The 18,687-nt window shown below is 41.9% G+C and overlaps 2 protein-coding genes across 3 annotated transcripts in view; one reads left to right on the forward strand and one right to left on the reverse strand.

Annotated features, from left to right (window-relative positions):
• Positions 1-13,881, forward strand: part of LOC120023120 (reticulon-1-A-like) — a 45,855-nt gene extending 31,974 nt beyond the window's left edge. Inside the window, exons 4-9 of one of the 2 annotated variants that reach the window (XM_038967092.1) lie at positions 9,902-10,109; positions 10,242-10,380; positions 10,814-10,883; positions 11,541-11,587; positions 12,845-12,903; positions 13,060-13,881. In XM_038967092.1, the coding sequence (XP_038823020.1) occupies positions 9,902-10,109; positions 10,242-10,380; positions 10,814-10,883; positions 11,541-11,587; positions 12,845-12,903; positions 13,060-13,102 (566 nt within the window). In that variant the 3' untranslated portion in view covers positions 13,103-13,881. The remainder of the gene's footprint in view (positions 1-9,901; positions 10,110-10,241; positions 10,381-10,813; positions 10,884-11,540; positions 11,588-12,844; positions 12,904-13,059) is intronic. The other variant, XM_038967094.1, reaches the window with a different exon arrangement.
• LOC120023275 (ATP-dependent RNA helicase TDRD9-like) overlaps positions 12,904-18,687 on the reverse strand; it is a 44,008-nt gene continuing 38,224 nt past the window's right edge. The window contains 4 exon segments of the mRNA XM_038967311.1: positions 12,904-14,555; positions 14,723-14,914; positions 15,010-15,148; positions 18,540-18,636. Coding sequence (XP_038823239.1) covers positions 14,457-14,555; positions 14,723-14,914; positions 15,010-15,148; positions 18,540-18,636 — 527 coding nt within the window. The 3' untranslated portion in view covers positions 12,904-14,456.

Genomic DNA, 18,687 nt, shown 5'->3' on the forward strand with positions numbered 1-18,687 from the left:
AATAGGATTATTCCCAGGAGAATGTACCATTCACCTTGACCCAGACGCAACCCCTGTGGTCTACCCACCGAGAAAGATTCCCCTTGCTCTCCGTGCCCGTCTGAAGAAAGAGTTGGAGAGCATGGAGCAATCTGACATAGTCACCAAGGTTACAGAACCGACTGACTGGGTAAATGCGTTAGTGGTGGTGGAGAAACCACGCACAGGCAAGCTCCGAGTATGTCTCGACCCAAGAGACTTGAACAAGGCTATCAAACGCCCCCATTATCCTATACCGACACTAGATGGTATCACACACAAGCTAGCGGGAGTACACTACTTCAGTGTCATGGACGCTAGATCAGGCTACTGGGCTATGAAGCTCACAGAAGAGTCATCTAAGCTCAAAACATTCAACACACCGTTTGGACGCTACAGGTTCCGTCGCCTGCCTTTTGGGATTATCTCAGCCCAAGACAAGTTTCAGCGAAAGATCGACGAAGTGTACGAAGGCCTCGACGGAGTTGTGGCAATTATGGACGACATCCTTGTCTATGGTCGAACCAAAGAGGAGCACGACCGAAACCTCCGCGCGATGCTGCAAAGGTCCCGCGAGAGAGGAGTCTGGCTCAACCCCGAGAAGAGCACAGTCGGCGCTACAGAGGTCAGCTACTTCGGACATCTTCTTACAGCGACTGGAATCAAGCCAGATCCACAGAAGATCTTAGCCATAAAAGAAATGGAGCCACCAAAGAACCGTGCAGAGCTGGAAACAGTGCTTGGCATGGTCAACTACTTAGCCAAGTTCGCACCCAGCCTCTCCAATGCTAATGCACCCCTGCGTCAACTGCTAAAGCAGTCCAGTGAGTTTCTCTGGGACAAGCAACACGACATTGCTTTCCAGAATGTGAAAGACTTGATCACGAGAGAACCAGGACCAATCCTTGCCTACTACGACCCCGACAAAGAGCTCAGACTCCAAGTGGACGCGTCGAAGTATGGACTAGGTGCAGTGCTACTGCAAGAAGGAAAGCCCATCGGCTACGCTTCCAAATATCTCACAGACTGTGAAATCAACTATGCTCAAATCGAAAAGGAGCTCTACGCCATTCTGTTCGGATGGAAACGTTTCCATCGGTACATATATGGACGACAAGTCATTGTGGAATCCGACCACAAGCCCCTTGAGTCAATTATGAGGAAACCACTAGCCGCAGCCCCGCCAAGGCTACAGAGAATGATCCTTCAACTACAAAAATACGACTTCACAATCACTCACCGTCCAGGCAAAGACATCCTTGTCGCAGACACACTCTCCAGGAAGTTTCTTACCTATAATGACAGCAGCCTCAGTGAAGGCATGGACATGCAAGTGCACACTGTGTACAGCAACTTACCAGTTAGTGACACAAAACTGAAGGAGATCCAAGCAGAAACAGAAAAGGACTCGCAACTCGCACAGCTGAGGAAAGTCATACAGGATGGATGGCCTGAGGAGAGGAGAAAATGCCCTCAGAGCGTCTCAGAATTCTGGAACCATCGTGATGAACTATCACAGATCAACGGAATAATTTTCAAAGGAGAGAAAATCATTATTCCTACCAGTGTCAGAGAAGAGATTTTGACAAAGATCCATGCTGGACACATGGGCATGGAAAAGTACAAACAGAGAGCACGGGACATTTTGTTTTGGCCCGGAATGTGCAAACAAATAGAGGACATTGTTGGTAAATGCGCCATATGTCTTGAACGACGCCCCTCAAACACCAAAGAGCCAATGTTACCTCACTGTATCCCAGACCGACCCTGGCAGGTCGTGGCAACCGATCTGTTTAACTGGAACAACGAGGACTACATCGTAACAGTGGACTACTACAGCAGATACTTTGAACACGACAAGCTTCACAGCACCACATCTGCAGCTGTGTTACACAAGCTGAAAGCAGCCTTTGCCAGGCATGGCATTGTAGAGACTTTAATATCTGACAATGGGCCCTGTTACAAATCAAATGAGTTTGAATCCTTCACAAAAGTATGGGAGTTCACACATGTCACCACAAGCCCACATTACCCTCAAAGTAATGGCCTTGCTGAAAAATCTGTGCAGATTGCTAAATCACTCATGGATAAAGCAAAAGGAAACAAGAGAGACCCCTACCTCAGTCTCCTTGAATACCGCAACACTCCAGTTGACAACTTCAAATCACCAGCCCAGCTGTTGATGAGCCGCAGACTTCACCAACCCAGCACCAACCAGCAGCTGCAACCTGAGGTCGTCAGCTACAAGGAAATGCATGGAAAACGTGCACAGAGACAACAACAACAAAAGCGATACTACGACAGGTCAGCTAGACCACTGCCACCACTGATCGACGGAGAGTCAGTTAGAATCCAAGAGCATGGCCTCTGGAAGCCAGCAGTCGTCATCCAGCCAGCTGACACTGAACATTCATATCACGTCCGCACCGCAGAAGGAGCGGTGTACCGCCGCAATCGTCGTCACCTACTGAACACAAAAGAACAACACACTGATGAGATGAATGTTCCCCTGAAAGAGAACGTGATGGACTAAACACACAGCACAACATACACCATACTTACCTGCAACACCACAAGAACTGTTGACTGACACAGAAGCATGCTCAGCATCATATCGCACAAGGTCAGGAAGAGAGGTCAAGCCCAGAGTTGTCCTAGACCTGTGAAATGTCAAAGGGTGTAGGCGGATCGCTGCCCTAAAAGAGTTCGACTGTAAACTTGTTATTGAAAGTTCACTTGAAATGCTTTGGTTTTTGGTATTTGTTTGAAATGTTAAGATGTATTTCTACTGTGAAAGCTGAGTTGCTGAGAATCCCTTGTTCGAAAAGTAACAGTATGTTGGATCATTGTTTCAGAGTCTATGTTGATTCAGTTGGTGTAGTATGCAATATATATGGTTACTTACCTTGAGTTCAAACTGCAGAGCATGTTTTCAAAAGAAACGCTTAGAATATGTAAACATTTTTCTTTTGTTTTAAAAGAAGGGGGATGTAATATTCATATGTGTAAACATACTGAATTATAATTGGATGCATTTTACCGCCATATCATACTGTGCTATGATTGGTTAAGACCACCCAAATGGTTAGGCCATGGTCAGTTTGATCCTGGTTGGCGATACGTGAACATGCCAGTTATAGCTAGCTAATAAAGAGCTACGTTAAGAAATATCCTGTACTGCATTTTATTATTTTGTACAAAGTGTGCAAAACAAGACAAAGGTCTTCTACTCTGACAATTAATCCACAGATAAAATGGTAAACCAAGTTCGTTTCTAGTGATCTCTCCTACTTCAGGCTTCTTCTTCTTCTTCTTCTTCTTTGCACTTTATATGGAGGTTGGTAACCAACTTGAAGGTGCATTACCACTACTGACTGGATTGGAGTGTCGACCTCAGTTCATCTTTCAATCACCCACGTGGGATATGCTCCTAAAAAACAATGAGGAGATAGGAAAGGCAGGACTTGCAGCAAGTTAAGCGTCACAAATAGAACCAAGTTCAATTTTAGCGCCTGGCTACGCACACGCAATGATTGAATAACATGAGTAATGCGAGCAGTGAATAACACGAGCAGTGTGGTCAGCATGTTATCGTAGTGAGTTAGGTTAACATCATGGGCTGGATAGAGGCAGTCTACCACGTTCAAAACTGAATAATAATGGATTTATTTGCCTCATAAAATAATTGTAAAATAATAAAGAAATAAATAATTTTTACCTCCTTGTTCGGGCGGTGCTCGCCGGTCGACGTCGCCGGTCTTCTAGCCATCGCCGATCCATTTTTAATTTTCCATTTGTCTTGTCTTGTTTTCCCACACACCTGGTTCTCATTTCCCTCATTATTTGTTGTGTATTTAACCCTCTGTTTCCCTCATGTCTTTGTGTGGTATTGTTTATTCTGTTTCATGTATTGCGCACGTTAGTCTGTTGCGCTGGGTTACGTTAACATCTATTGTTATTTCGTGTTCACTTTGCCGTGTGTTTTTGTTTCGCCAAAATAAAAGGCTCCGTTGGCTACATCTGCTCTCCTGCACCTGACTCCTTTACAACCATTTACGCATACCTGACAATAATAGTATTAGAGCACAAACTATCGCTTATAAAGCTGTGATTTAAGAATAGCCTAAGCTATAGACTTTCATTCTTGTTATTTTTGAAAGTGGCGACTTTAGGACAACACCTTCTTAGGCTCGAACATTTGGGGAATAAGCGAAATAACTTTAACTTGTTTTAAAGCTTTTATGATAGACCTAGTAGGAGGATAGGTTATTGGCCATTTGGTTTTCAACTTCGCGTGGAGGGATTTTCCCGGTCCGCATGGATCATCTCTTTCTTAATAAGCTTAAACTTTATTAAACTGGTCATTAGATGTTTTCTATAGGCTATTGATGTTGTTTGTTTTCTCTCATTATTACCCTGGCTACCTTTTACATTTTTAGGCTATTCAAATAACTCTTTGAGATTGAACTCTGTTACATTCATTGTTTGATCGGGAGAAAGCCATGCATAAAATGATGAAAGTGTAGCCTATAGCCCAAAGTCATATTCATAGCCTATCGAATGGAAAGAGAGGGGAATATAGGCAACCAATTTTTTTTTACAGCTAGACACAAGAAAGTCAATGAATGTCCGACAGAGAGAGAGAGAGAGAGAAACAATATTTTCTGACTGGACCTTTTGCGCTGCTTTGGTGGAATTCTTCTCTCTGTCTGGTCTACATTTCTCTCTTGCGCTCTGTATATAACAAAAAGTATTTATTTAAATAGGCTTTAGAAAATAGGAATAGGCAAATTACTCGGGAATGTCACTTGCGTGCTCCCCTGCTGTGTGCCGCGAGACGCCGTTCTTCACTGCGCAGCGCCAGTAAAGTTAAAAGGCTAAACCATCATCTGTCACATCACTGTGTCATCACCATCGACTATGGCAGTCAATCATCGTCAGTAGACGATGCTATGTAATATCACCCAACTGTAGTAGGCTAACTTCCCACTGACTGCCTTGAAACTTTGAATTTGTTAACTACAGCACAGGGGGAGCACATTCTAAGAATGACACAATTAGTAATTAATGTAACTTTTGACACATCCACTACTTTGACCACTTTCCTAACAACTTAGTGTATTAAATATTAGTCTACTTCTCTGCTATTCAAATCAGAACAGAAATATCTTCTAAGATATTATGAAATCTACTTCTCTGCGACCCAGATATGAAATCAGAACAGAAATAGTTTCGACCAATCAATTGGTTCAACTACCACAAAAATACTTTTAACCAGATAAACATTTTTTACTTAATGCAAAATTACCATTTAGTTTGAAAACGGTATTGTTCACCAATAGTCTTCCTTGATAAGAATAAGCAAAACACGTTTTTTAAAACACGTTTTTTTTTTTTCGGGTGGCAGTATTTTGTCAGTAAAAGAAAATGTAGGCTAGTTCCAGACAGTTGCATGATTTGTAATATGATTCAACAATTGGCATTTTAGATGACAACCCAAACTCAGCCATCAAATTCCATTAAGCCTTTATTATGGTATTTAAACCGTGTCAGATTCTATCAGCAGCTTTTAGAAACCATGTCCATGACATATGTGTCTGTTGTTTTGACGGCTTCCTGCCTCTATGTTAAACCATCCCTTTGTCCTTTTGTGTTGAACAATAAAGGCTGGGTGTGTGTCGGTGTAGACACGTTATGTGTCCCTCATTCCACATATTCAGAGCAAGTGAATCTGTCTCAGTTTCCCAGGGAGTGCTTTCGCTCTCTCCCGCCATCTATCTCTCTCTCACTCTCCTTCCTCTCACTCTCTCTCCTTCCTCCTCCTTCCTCTATCTGTGAGTGGAGGGGGAGAAAATGCAGCACCGTAGCTATGGTAATTGCATCAGGCAGGTGCTCACCAGATCCTCACAGAGCTGAAGCATTTTAATAGAGCAGTACATTTCAGCCTGCATCTTTCATCCTCACTGTAAGGTCATATAACACCCTCACAGACGTTGCAGATCTGCTGAGAAACCCACTCAGTAGATGGTATACTGCCAATGAAGTCACATGCTGCGGGCTATAGATAAGAGAATAAATGATCGGAAAGAATTCCATCTTCCTGTCTGGTGGAGGGAGATCCATCCACCATTTTGAATAAGATAGTCACTTTCATTTTGCCCTTGCTTGGCAGTCTTTAATAAAGAGCTCACTGAGAGGGTGTGTGTACGAGTGTGTGCTGGATCGGAGCTCAGGTCTCTGGCAACCGATCCCCTTAACCCTCCCCCAGACCAATGACTAGCCGGTGTGCTTGTGGCCACTCCCCCTTCATGCTCTTCTTTTGTCTGTGGATAAAGCAGCTGCCTCTGTCCCTGTTCAGCCATGGGAGCCGCAGGTCAGTACACACACTTCTACTGCACTAGCTAAAGATTTTCTCTCTTTGTGCAATCTGTAGATCAGATCACAATGCACATATGCTGCTGTATGTCAAGTCTCTCCGGCATTGCTGTCCTGCCTGTCTGTTTTACGGCTGCTTCGCTTGGTGCGTGTGTGAATTATTCTTTTTTTGCATCTCCATTTTAAGCAATACAGTAGATAAATGGCAGATCATAGAGTGAGTTTCTGACTAGTAACAGTGGGTTTATAGGGAGTGGCACTCAGTCAGATAGAAATTGAATATTATAGATGAAGGGGTGGTAATCCAGCCTTATTGAGTAGTTATTGATTACAGGGAAAGAGGTCAGTCCGTATTGGTTATTGAGAAGGGAAGCTCAGTATTGATGATTTGGGCAGATGATTATGGGGGTATGGCAAAATGTGCACCCATCCCTCACAAAGCGAGAGGGTCAGTGGTGGTAAAATTAGAGTCCTTTCAGCACCCAGTTTTAGAACACCTTTTTGGCATCCGCAGATGCCTGTTAGAAAATAAAGATGGCCATCATCTCTGTGCCGCTCACAGCTCCACAGCTAAAATTAGAGCAGGAAGGCGGATGGGCAGACAGGAGGGTTTAGGGAGGAAGGAGAAGACACCCAGAGCACGCAGCAGTTTTTCACTCCTCTATGGAACAGGAGCACAAACTCTTTGGAACAGGCTTCGTCTCCTCCTCCTCGTAAAACAGAGGGCTTGCAGGTGTCACATCAACAGTTGAACATTGAAATACATGAATGTACACTGAGCCACAGTCACTGGATGTGGAGGAGCTGGCTCACAACTGTGGGTGAACCAGACACTTTTCTCATGGAAACTGGGTTTCCAGCCAACACAGGAGAGGGCTGTGGGGGTCACTTGAGCTGAGCTGGAACGGTACACTGACTCAGGCCTAATCCAGGGGTGACAAACCTCTGCCGTCTTTGTTGGGGGCTGAAAACATACTGAGTCTTAGGCCCAAAAACCATAAATAGCAAGACATGGCGCCAGTCTTTTAAGACACCATTGAATTGGCTGTATACTGAACATGGCAGGTAGCTGAGTGGTTAGAGCGTTGGGCCAGTAACCAAAAGGTTTCTAGATCGAATCCCTGAGGTGACAAGGTAAAAATCTGTCGTTCTGCAGTTAACTCACTGTTCCTAGGCCGTCATTGTAAATAAGAATGTGTTGTTAACTGACTTGCCTAGTTAAATGTAAAGTGTTGGTCCCATGTTTCATGAGCTGAAAGAAAATAAATGTTCCATTTGCACAAAAAGCTTATTTCTCTAAGATTTTGTGCACAAATTTGTTTGCATCCCTGTAAGTGAGCATTTCCCCTTTGTCAAGATAATCCATCCACCTGACAGGTGAGGCATATCAAGAAGCTGATTAAACAGCATGGTCATTACACAGGTGCACCTTGTGCTGAGACAATAAAAGGCCACTGTAAAATGTGCAGTTTTGTCACACAAGGGAGCGTGCAATTGACATACTCACTGCAGGAATGTCCACCAGACCTGTTACCAGAGAATTGAATGTTAATTTCTCTAACATAAGCCACCTCCAACATCGTTTTAGAGAATTTGGCAGTACGTCCAAACGGCCTCACAACAGCAGACTACGTGTAACCACTCCAACCCAGGACCTCCACATCTGTCTTTTTCACCTGCGGTATCGTCTGAGACCAGCCACCTGGACAGCTGATGAAACTGTGGGTTTGCACAACCGAAGAATTTCTGCACAAACTGTCAGAAACCTCAGGGAAGCTCATCTGAGTGCTCGTCGTCCTCACTAGGGACTTGACTTGACTGCAGTTTGGCGTCGTAACCTACGTCAGTGGGCAAATGCTCACCGTCGAGGGCCACTGGCACACTGAAGTGTGTTCTCCATGCCCGGGCAGATGGCGTCGTGTGGGCGACGGTTTGCTGATGTCAACGTTGTGAACAGAGTGCCCCATGGTAGCGGTGTGGTTATGGTATGGGCAGGCATAAGCTACGGACAACGAACACAATTTGAATGCATTGAGATACGTTGATGAGATCCTGAGGCATATTGTCATGCCATTCATCTGCTGCCATCGCCTCATGTTTCAGCATGTTGTCAAAAGGGTCTGTACACAATTATTGGAAGCTAAAAATGTCCCAGTTCTTCCATGGCCTGCATACTCACCAGACATGTCACCCATTGAGCATGTTTGGGATGCTCTGGATCGACGCGTATAACAGCGTGTTCCAGTCCCCGCCAATATTCAGCAACTTCTCACAGGCATTGAAGAGTGGGACAACATTCCACTGGCCACAATCAACAGCCTGATCAACTCTATGCGAAGGAGATGTGTCACGCTGCGTGAGGCAAGTGGTGGTCACACCAGATACTGACTGGTTTTCTGATCCACACCCCTACTTTTTACGGTATCTGTGACCAACAGATTCATATTTGTATTCCCAGTAATGTGGAATCCATAGATCAGATCAAATCAAATTGTATTAGTCACATGCGCTGATTACAACACGTGTAGACCTTACAGTGAAATGCTTTCAGGATTTCTGATCGATTTTATGTTATTTTAATGGACCAAAAAATTAGCTTTTCTTTCAAAAACAACAACATTTCTAAGTGAACCCAAACTTTTGAACGGTAGTATATATATATATATATGCGAAAAGAAGCAGGATATAAAGGTTTTCACTTTGACACATTCACTCCTCCGTTTATTCGACAGCTCAATCAAACGCAATAAAACATAGGTTAGAGCAAAATCCCACAAGTCAGGAGCCTCTGAGGTTATCTGACCTAACTGCCTGGGGTACACTGGGATTACTGCTGTAAAGGATATCACAACGTAGACGTGGTAAGGAACACTATTGAGCACTGTGGTTATTCTATCCCTGTGTCATTCTGTAGTGACCCTACAGTTGGGTCATGTTGGGGTGACCCTACGGTTGGGTCATGTTGGGGTGACCCTACGGTTGGGTCATACTGGGTCATGTTTGGGTCGCCCTATGGTTGGGTCATACTGTGTCATGTTGGGGTGACCCTACGGTTGGGTCATACTGTGTCATGTTGGGGTGACCCCAGTCACCCCACAGATGGGTCATCAAACGGTCTCTGTAATCATGGTGCAGGGATCATCAATTAGATTCAGCTTCTGGACAATTTTATTTCTTGAGTGAATAGTCAGGGGGCCAGAACATCATTTGTAGACTGCAAATTGACCGCAAGAAGCCCAAACAGATATTTGACTAAAACAAACATTTAAAACCTTGTTTACATTTGTGTACGATCACATCTCTTTCTATTATGCGTGGGAATACTTTGGAACAGATTTCCAAGATTAAAATCACTTGGAACTGATGTGTTTTTAGTCTTTATGTCCCCCCCAAAATAGTTGGGGGGCCAAATTCGGCCCGCCAGTTGGGGATCCCTGCTGTAGTGTGTAATGCTGGTCTAACACTGGATCCTAACCCTGCTCTCCTGTCTGTCTCTGTCCTCCCCCAGCCATGGACCTGCTCTCCTGGAGGAACGTGAAGCAGTCTGGAGCTGTGTTTGGCAGCGTGCTCCTGCTGCTCTTCTCTCTGACCCAGTTCAGTGTGGTCAGTGTGGGAGCCTACTTAGCCCTGGCTGCCCTCTCTGCCACCATCAGCTTCAGGATCTACAAGTCTGTGCTTCAGGCCGTGCAGAAGACCGATGAAGGGCACCCATTCAAGTGAGTTAGGGAGGATACAGGATCTGTGTTTACTCAGCACATGAAATAATCTGACATTTAAACATTCACTATCTTTTTTGCAATGCCACTTTAGCCTGGACACTAATAGTCTGTTGTACTTCTTCCCTACAGATCTTATCTGGAGGTGGAGATCTCTCTGTCCCAGGATCAGATCGGTAAATATGCTGACAAGGCTCTGCTCTACGCCAACACCTGTATGAAGGAGCTCCGTAGGCTGTTCCTGGTCCAGGACCTCATCGACTCACTGAAGGTCAGCCTCACTCTCGCCTCTGGGCTTAAAATAATGACATTGTCTCCCAAGTGGCGCAGCGGTCTAAGGCATTACATCGCAGTGCTTGAGGCGTCACTACAAACCCGGGTTTGATCCCAGGCTGTGTCATAACCGGCCGTGACCGGGAGTCCCATAGGGCGGCCGGTTATCGTAATTGGATCGCAATTGGATATCACGAAATTGGGGGTAAAAAACATAATAATAATAATGACATGGTGGACACAACCATCTTACCAACACTACACTCTTTAACATATGTCATCTCAGTACTATTCCTGCTGTCAAACATTAAGTTACACTTAAAACATCAAATAATTTTATTATGACATACCTTCAGTCAAACGTCATAAATTGTGGGGGTGGGTTTGTTTAAGCAGTGCCAATAGTTAAATGTTTTTACCCTGTGTTGCAGTTTGCTGTCCTGATGTGGCTGCTGACCTATGTGGGCGCTCTCTTCAATGGCCTGACTCTGCTTATTCTGGGTGAGGATCCTTCTACGACTGGCTACTGTAGCTGTTATACTCAGCTCTGCACCTCTCCACTGCACACCATGTTCAGCCTGACATACAGCTCATACATTTTATCAAATGTAATATAATGAATCATATTGAAACCTCCATTTACACCATCACAGAGCCAATCTGAGTATGTACTATAATCAGGGGAGTGGGCTGTAATAAGCAAGCATCACAGTACCCCAGTGTCAGTCAATGGTTAACCCAACACAGTGAGAACACATGCTGTGGTGCAGGGAAACATGACCTGACAAGAGCAACTCAGACAGCCTGATGGTTGCCTCATCACATATGGTTCTTCATGGAACCAGTAAGAGTTTTACTGAAATATGTATAAATTCTGTATCAGTGGATTATTGATCGTTCTGCCCTTTTGAGCAAAAACAATCGATTTCCTAGATTAGGATTAGTCACATCCTAAAAAAATCAATATTATGAAATTCCAGAGGTCAATTCATTAAAGGCCTTGTTCAAAGGATTTATTCACAACTGAAGACGTGATCTCATATTTTTGTTAAGTCTCTGAGCTGGGGCTTGGTTGACACAATGTGTACATGAGAATATTCCCAGCGGGACACTCCAGGTCTAACTGCTTCAATACGCGCTCACTCTCTTCCCATACAGCCGTGGTGGCCATGTTCAGCATGCCCATTGTCTATGAGAAAAACCAGGTAAGAACTTCCCCTCACTCTCTAGAACACATGTACTGTACATGTAAAAAAAAATACAATACAAAACACACACATACATAGTCATACAAACATCAACATCACACGTGCCCAGACTCACACGCCCATCTGCAGCGCCCGCACACTCACCGCCATATGTCCTCAAACTGTACCATTTTGATTCTCACTGTCACCCGGGCTCTTTAAACATTTCGATAATAAAGCATTTGACCTTTCCATTGTGTTAACCATGGAGGATTGGTTGATTTCCAGTTCAGTTTTTCAAAAGGATTGACAAGAAAAGTATCATCCAACCAGTCAGGTATCTCACTGCACCCTCATATGCCATGTCTTGAAATATGCAGATGGATTAAAAGTAAATAAATGTACATTGTAATACTTCTGACAGCCACCTTTCTAACTCTGGCCATAACTTTTGAATTGAATAATCCATGCCTTCTGGGAATGTTATAGTCATTGTTAGTTTTACACTTACGACATGACTTTGCTGTTGTGGTGTAGAATTTGTGAATTTTGTCTTGTGTAATAAATTGTATATATTAATATACTGGATTAAGCATACAGTTTAGTTAACTGTAATTTTGGTTAGTTATGTTCCAACATTGCCTCCATTTTATACCAATATCAGTTATTTTTAAGTCTAGGTTCCAATAGTTAATTCTGAAAAGCTATCCAAGGATTGTTTCATAGGGTTGTGTTTTTAGGGAGTGATATTGGTTCTTGTAGAATACATTTAATTTTCTTCCCTGTTGTTATAGTGTTAACTATGAAGTTTAATGTTCTTAGCTTAATCCTTTGAAAATACACACAAAAATATTTTGGGGATAATAATGTGCATCTTCAATATGTACCCATTGTTACTCTTTAGTGCATTTAACAATATGTCACAAGTAAAAGCCCTGGGTGGTGAGTTGATACAAGTCCAAGTCTGGAAGGTTAAAACCACCCTCAGACTTAGGAAGATCTAAAACGTTCCTTTTTATTCTGAGTTTTATTTGCCCATATAAAGTCTTATGACAGAGTATACTTTTTTTAAAGAATGTCTTCGGTGGGGTAGTTGGTATTACAGAGAAGTATAAACTCTGGCAGTCATGCCATTCTGAAGAGGTTTATTCTACCCATTAGATTTATAGAAAGACTGTTGCTTTTAATTAGGTCTACTTTCATATTGTTGAGTAATAGGATAAAGATTTATTTGTATTTTTATGAAATCCAAATAGTTTCTCTCTTCACCCTCAGGCACAGATTGACCAATATGTGGGACTAATACGGACCCAAGTGAACTCTGTGGTGGGGAAGTGAGTAGTAGTTATGACCTTTTTTACTCGAGAATAATCACACTAGTCCCTGGAACATCCCACTATAAAATAGATTGGAATGATGTTCATATTGATACAAACTAGAAAAGTTTAACACTGTATCAGAGTGATGACCTCCATGTTTTGTCTTGACAGGATCCAGGCGAAGATCCCTGGGGCCAAGCGAAAGGAAGAGTAGACCTGCGTCTTGCTAACAGTGGAGTCCAGCTCAGACTCAGTGGCAGACAGCTTGATCATTGTTGGATAGCCTTGTCATTATCTGGGGGTAGTACTATGTCATCTAGAAGGTGTTCTCTAAAACCAACCACTGGAGAAGCCTTGACCCCAAAACTGTCTAGAATGGTTAACACACACACAGTCAATCACCCATGTTCAAGATAAGTCTAGGTAGACAAGTACACAATTTGGAAGAAAATGTATTTTTGTGTTGCTTGTTATTAAGCGCATGAAGTCAAGCCTTGAGTAAATATTATTTTGTATCTTTCGTGCAGTTTTCACACTAGTTTTTATTTTCCTTCAGTGCTTACAACAAACTAAGGTTTGGCACAAAAAAAGCGATATGCCTACAGAAATGCTCTGCTGCCAATGTTAAATACTGCTTCATGTTTCTGAGTTAGCTGGTGGGGCTTCTCTCAGTATATATATATATAGTCAATAAATATCAATGATTTCCTTTGTTTTCAAGCACGAAATCATTTGATGTGGTAATTGTAGTTTTTTTTTGCATAACTACACACAATATCATGTTTTAGGTACTGTTGGTCAACTACTATGAAGACAAGGAGTATCTGATGATATTTAGCTTGTTTGAATTAACTGTCCAACTTTGTACTATGTTCACCTATACTCAATGTAGTTCTTAGACCCTGGTCTAACTATTTGCACTTACAGTATGTATTTAATTACAGAAGACAAATAAATGTTCCTTGATGTATAATGTTATCATTTTTCAGATGCATTACTAAAAATAGGGTCCAAGACAAAAAAGAAGTTGACGAGAGCAGTCTCGTCTTGAGTTAGAAATATTAGGACATACGAGATGTTTCGTAATGGTACAGAGTGCATACAACACTGGATAAATATCCAAAGTGATTTGAAATAACATTCTATGAACAAACATAGATACCTTCTGGCACAGAAGGCCCTTTCCTGTTGCGTGTATGCTGAGGTGACAAATTTAACTTGGCTGTCAGGTCACTAAACTAAAGCTAGCACCATACCTTGACTTTAAGTCGATTAATTTATACAAAAGAAAAGGAGTTCCATTCCTTGAATATCAATGATTTATATCCTAAAATTAGAAAGTTATACTTTCCAAACACCTAACACGCAATAGTAAAGCTGAAGAAAAACTCAGGACATGAGAAGCATGGCAGGACCATGTGCAAAAATGATCCAAATAAATACCACAATTATCAAAAGAGAATGTCCTCCCTGAGGGTTCCATAAGAAAATCTTGTAAAACATAAATAATGGTAGTCAAGGTGAAAACAACAGCATGCTGTGCTTCTGGTTGCTGCTTTAGAATGGCCTCACATGTTGAGCAGTGTGACAGGGTGTAGCTGGAACAGGACACCTTTGTTCTTTCCATCTTCCTTCTGGACAATCTCCATCTTCTGACTGGGATCCACCTGCACACAAACACCACGCACACAAAATAGTCACACATACACGTTCAATATAATTGTTTGAACACTAGAAATTATAGTTAAGTATGGGCCTTACTTTCTATATAAAATCAGGACTGATTTGATTGAAGTGGGGAAAAATAACATTACACCATGAATTCAAGCCATACCTGGTTCCATTTATTTGGTTCCTCATAGTACACAGGAACGAGGTCTTCCCGAGGGGGTGACTTGGTAAATAACCTGACGAGGCATTCGCAACAGTCCTTCTGCAGGCTGTTGATCCTGTCAGGCCCCAGGTGCAGAGGACCGTTGGGCCCCTCACACACCAGACGGTTGATGGCACCACGCAACGCATTGATCTGATCCAACACAAAACACTGGTTATGACACTCATGTTTTATGATAAATATTGATTTAAATGGACTGACGCAGGAACTACAAGGGTGTTAGCTACCTCTGTGATGTCCTCTACATTGAATTTGACATCAAAGGCGAGCTCTATGTCATGTTCAGGCAGGACAGCCTCCTGAGACTGGACGTTCCACCCTAGATCACAGAGGGCGCCAGTGTAGCTGGTCCTTTCCTCGTTGGTGCTGCAGAGAACAGGCAAGGTTACATTACAGACCTGTAGAACTTAATGCATGATTTGAAGTGAATATTACAACATTATTTATGTTATCACTTAGCCCCCTAGAGTCCGCGTGGAAGTATAATAAGCAAAAAATAAAAGCTGTCAGTTTTAGCTAGAGGTGTTTTTTTCCGCATGAGGCTGCGTCTCTATCCACCGATGTCGCCCTTCCGCATCTGCAGTGAAGGGTGGCAGAGCTAGAGCCGTGTTTGTCAGACCATGAGACATCCCAAAAATCGGTCTTCTCACGAACACAGCTGTAGTGTCCGAACGGTTTGCCAAACAGTTTATATAAACTAAACCTCTTATGGAAAGATGACTCTCACGAACACAATGGTGTTCTCCGTTTTGCTCTACGACAGCCACAAGCGCCTTGGGACTCGTCTGAAGTCGGTACAGCCGATCTGCCAACTTCTGTCTGTAGCGTCCGAACTGTTTGGGCTGCCCACTAATATGACCCCTCTATGGAAAGGTGAGTCTCTCACGAAAATGCCTGTTTTGCTCTAGGACGCCCACACACCTAGTCTGGGTAGGTTAGGTAGGTTAGGTGCGGTCATGACATTTTGTCAGCATGTTATTGTCATGCAAAAGACTGCTGGTCTCACGGTAATTGACCTTTAATTAACAAACACGTTTAGTATCTCCTTGCCTCCACGCATACAAGCCGCTGATGCGTGCCTTTGGAACATCAATTTACGAAAATAAGTATAATAAATCAATTTAATATACACCATCACAATAAATCCATTATTTATTTTAGCCATGTCTAAAGACACATTATGAAAAACAGAATATAAGTTGGTCTACTGTATGTTATCTGGCTATGCTCCATGCCATAGGCTTTAGGCGTGTTCATTTAGCTGACAAAATATGCCTTTAAGTCCCGTGCCATTATTTTCAATTATATTCCTATAAAATAATATAACTTAGCGGAATAAAATAAAAGGGATATTTTTTCCATTACGGAGCGAGTGCGCATATGAAGTGGTTATGTTGAGCGTAAAATGTATCATTTGAAACAGGTCCTATATGCTAGATTTAGAGTTATTTGGCAACTTTAGTTGTGAATGATATAAACCTTAGAATGTCTTCAATAAAAACATAAGGGCTGCATGGTGCGACTGTAGGCTATTGAGGATTTGAGAAAGATGCAAAAAAAAGCTTGCGCTCTGTTATATGCCTCAGGCTGCACAGCTGTTCTCTCATCAAGTGATCGTATTTTCACCCATCAGACTATTGTCAATTTAAATATATAAAGGAGAGATGAGATGGAAACGCAAGGTGGTGAGATTCTATATAGCTAAAAAAGGTAATGTGTCAACCAATTAATTATGAAAATATTAAAAATATATATTTTACTTGGCTATTCGAAAATCAAACTCAGTATAATTGTAGGCTAACTAAGCCGCCGTGCACAATCAATGAACAAACAGCATCGCCTAGGACTATACGTTCTCTTCCAGATTCGACGATAGAAATTTTGGAGAGTAGCATAAGGCAGTGGTGTAAAGTACTTAAGTAAAAATACTTTAAAGTACTACTTGGGGTATCTGTACTTTAGGAATGTAGTAAAGTTAAAAATATCAATAGTAAGGAAATAATGTACTTTGTACATTTTCCCTGACAACGAAAAATATCAAGAGAACATCCCTGGTCATCCCTACTGCCTCTGATCTGGCAGACTCACTAAACACACATGCTACGTTTGTAAATGATTGTGTGTTGGAGTGTTCCCCTGGCAAAAAAACAAGAAAATGGTGCCACCTGGTTTAATTTATGTAAGGAATTTGAAATTATTTATACTTTTACTTTTGATACTTAAGTATATTTAAAACCAAATACTTTTAGACTTTGACTTAAGTAATATTTTACTGGGTGACTTTCAATTGAGTCATTTTCTATTAAGATATCTTTCCTTTTACTCAAGTATGACAATTGGGTACTTTTTCCACCATTGGCATAAGGTAACCAGTCCATCCAGTATGCATAATAACAGACCACACTCAAAGGCAATCACTTGAATTTGTTTAACTTGAGTATAGACCAATTATGTACCAAAGACATCTTAAATCAGTTTTGTTGAATGTTTTTCTGCCATGAGTAATATGCAGTAGGCTGTATTGTATAACGGCACAATCATAATATTAACTCCGTTTCCCCCCCCCCCCCCATATGCATAAGCTCTAATATGAGCATGTATTTTGAATTAATCATCACCTTAGAAAGAGCTCTTCATTTCATTGTGTTAGGCTTTGAAACATTCACAACGACCATGTCTTACAATTGGTTTCAAATTGATCATCACATGATTTTCCATTCCACCGGTCTAATGTCTACTGCTCATGTTTCTTGGCTCAAGCAAGTCTCTTCTTATTATTGGTGTCCTTTAGTAGTGGTTTCTTTGCACTAATTCGACCATGAAGGCCTGATTCACGCAGTCTCCTCTGAACAGTTGATGTTGAGATGTGTCTGTTTCTTGAACTCTGAAGCATTTATTTGGGCTGCAATTTCTGAGGCTGGTAACTCTAATGAACTTATCCTCTGCAGCAGAGGTAACTCTTGGTCCTCCTTTCCTGTGGCCGTCCTCATGAAAGCCAGTTTAATCATAGCGCTTGATGGTTTTTGTGACTGCACTTCTTGACATTTTCCGCATTGACTGACCTTTATGTCTTAAAGTAATGATGGACAGTCGTTTCTCTTTGCTTATTTGAGCTGTTCTTGCTATAATATAGATTTGGTATTTTACCAAATAGGGCTATCTTCTGTATTCCACCCCTACCTTGTCACAACACAAATGATTGGCTCAAACGCATTAAGGAAAGAAATTCCGCAAATTAACTTTCAACAAGGCACAACTGTTAATTGAAATGCATTCGAGGTGACTACCTCATGAAGCTGGTTGAGAGAATGCCAAGAGTGTGCAAAGCTGTCATTAAGGCAAAGGGTGGCTACTTTGAAGAATCTCAAATATAAAATATATTTGATTTGTTTTAACACTTTTTTGGTTATTACATGATTCCATGTGTTATTTCATAGTTTTGATGTGTTCACTATTATTCTACAAATGTAGAAAATAGTAAAAAATAAAAACCCTGGCATGAGTAAATGTATCCAAACTGACTTATGTGTGTGTGTGTGTATATATATATATAATTTTTTTGGATACCTTCAGGTGTCCTAAAATTCAAAATTCAAATAGCTAAATTATCCTTGTTATGATCATCTTAAAACAATTCCACGTTAGCTTGGTAGAACCCCAATCATTTCACATTTCCTATAGGACCTTAAGGTACGGTTTTCTGATAGGTAATTTGATCGAATGTGGTGAGGAGCATACTATCTCCAAGCAGACTGACCGTAGCTCTATGACAGGGCTGAAGAGCATGGTGATGAGAGCAGGCAGGCCGTGGATGTGAGGCATCAGCGTAGTCTCCTTCAGTAGAATGCATGCGCCTAGAGCAGCACACACACGCATCTTACTGTTATAACAAAGTCAATGTCTGG

The sequence above is a fragment of the Salvelinus namaycush genome, chromosome 28 (assembly GCF_016432855.1).
Source record: "Salvelinus namaycush isolate Seneca chromosome 28, SaNama_1.0, whole genome shotgun sequence".
NCBI classification, from domain to species: domain Eukaryota; kingdom Metazoa; phylum Chordata; class Actinopteri; order Salmoniformes; family Salmonidae; genus Salvelinus; species Salvelinus namaycush.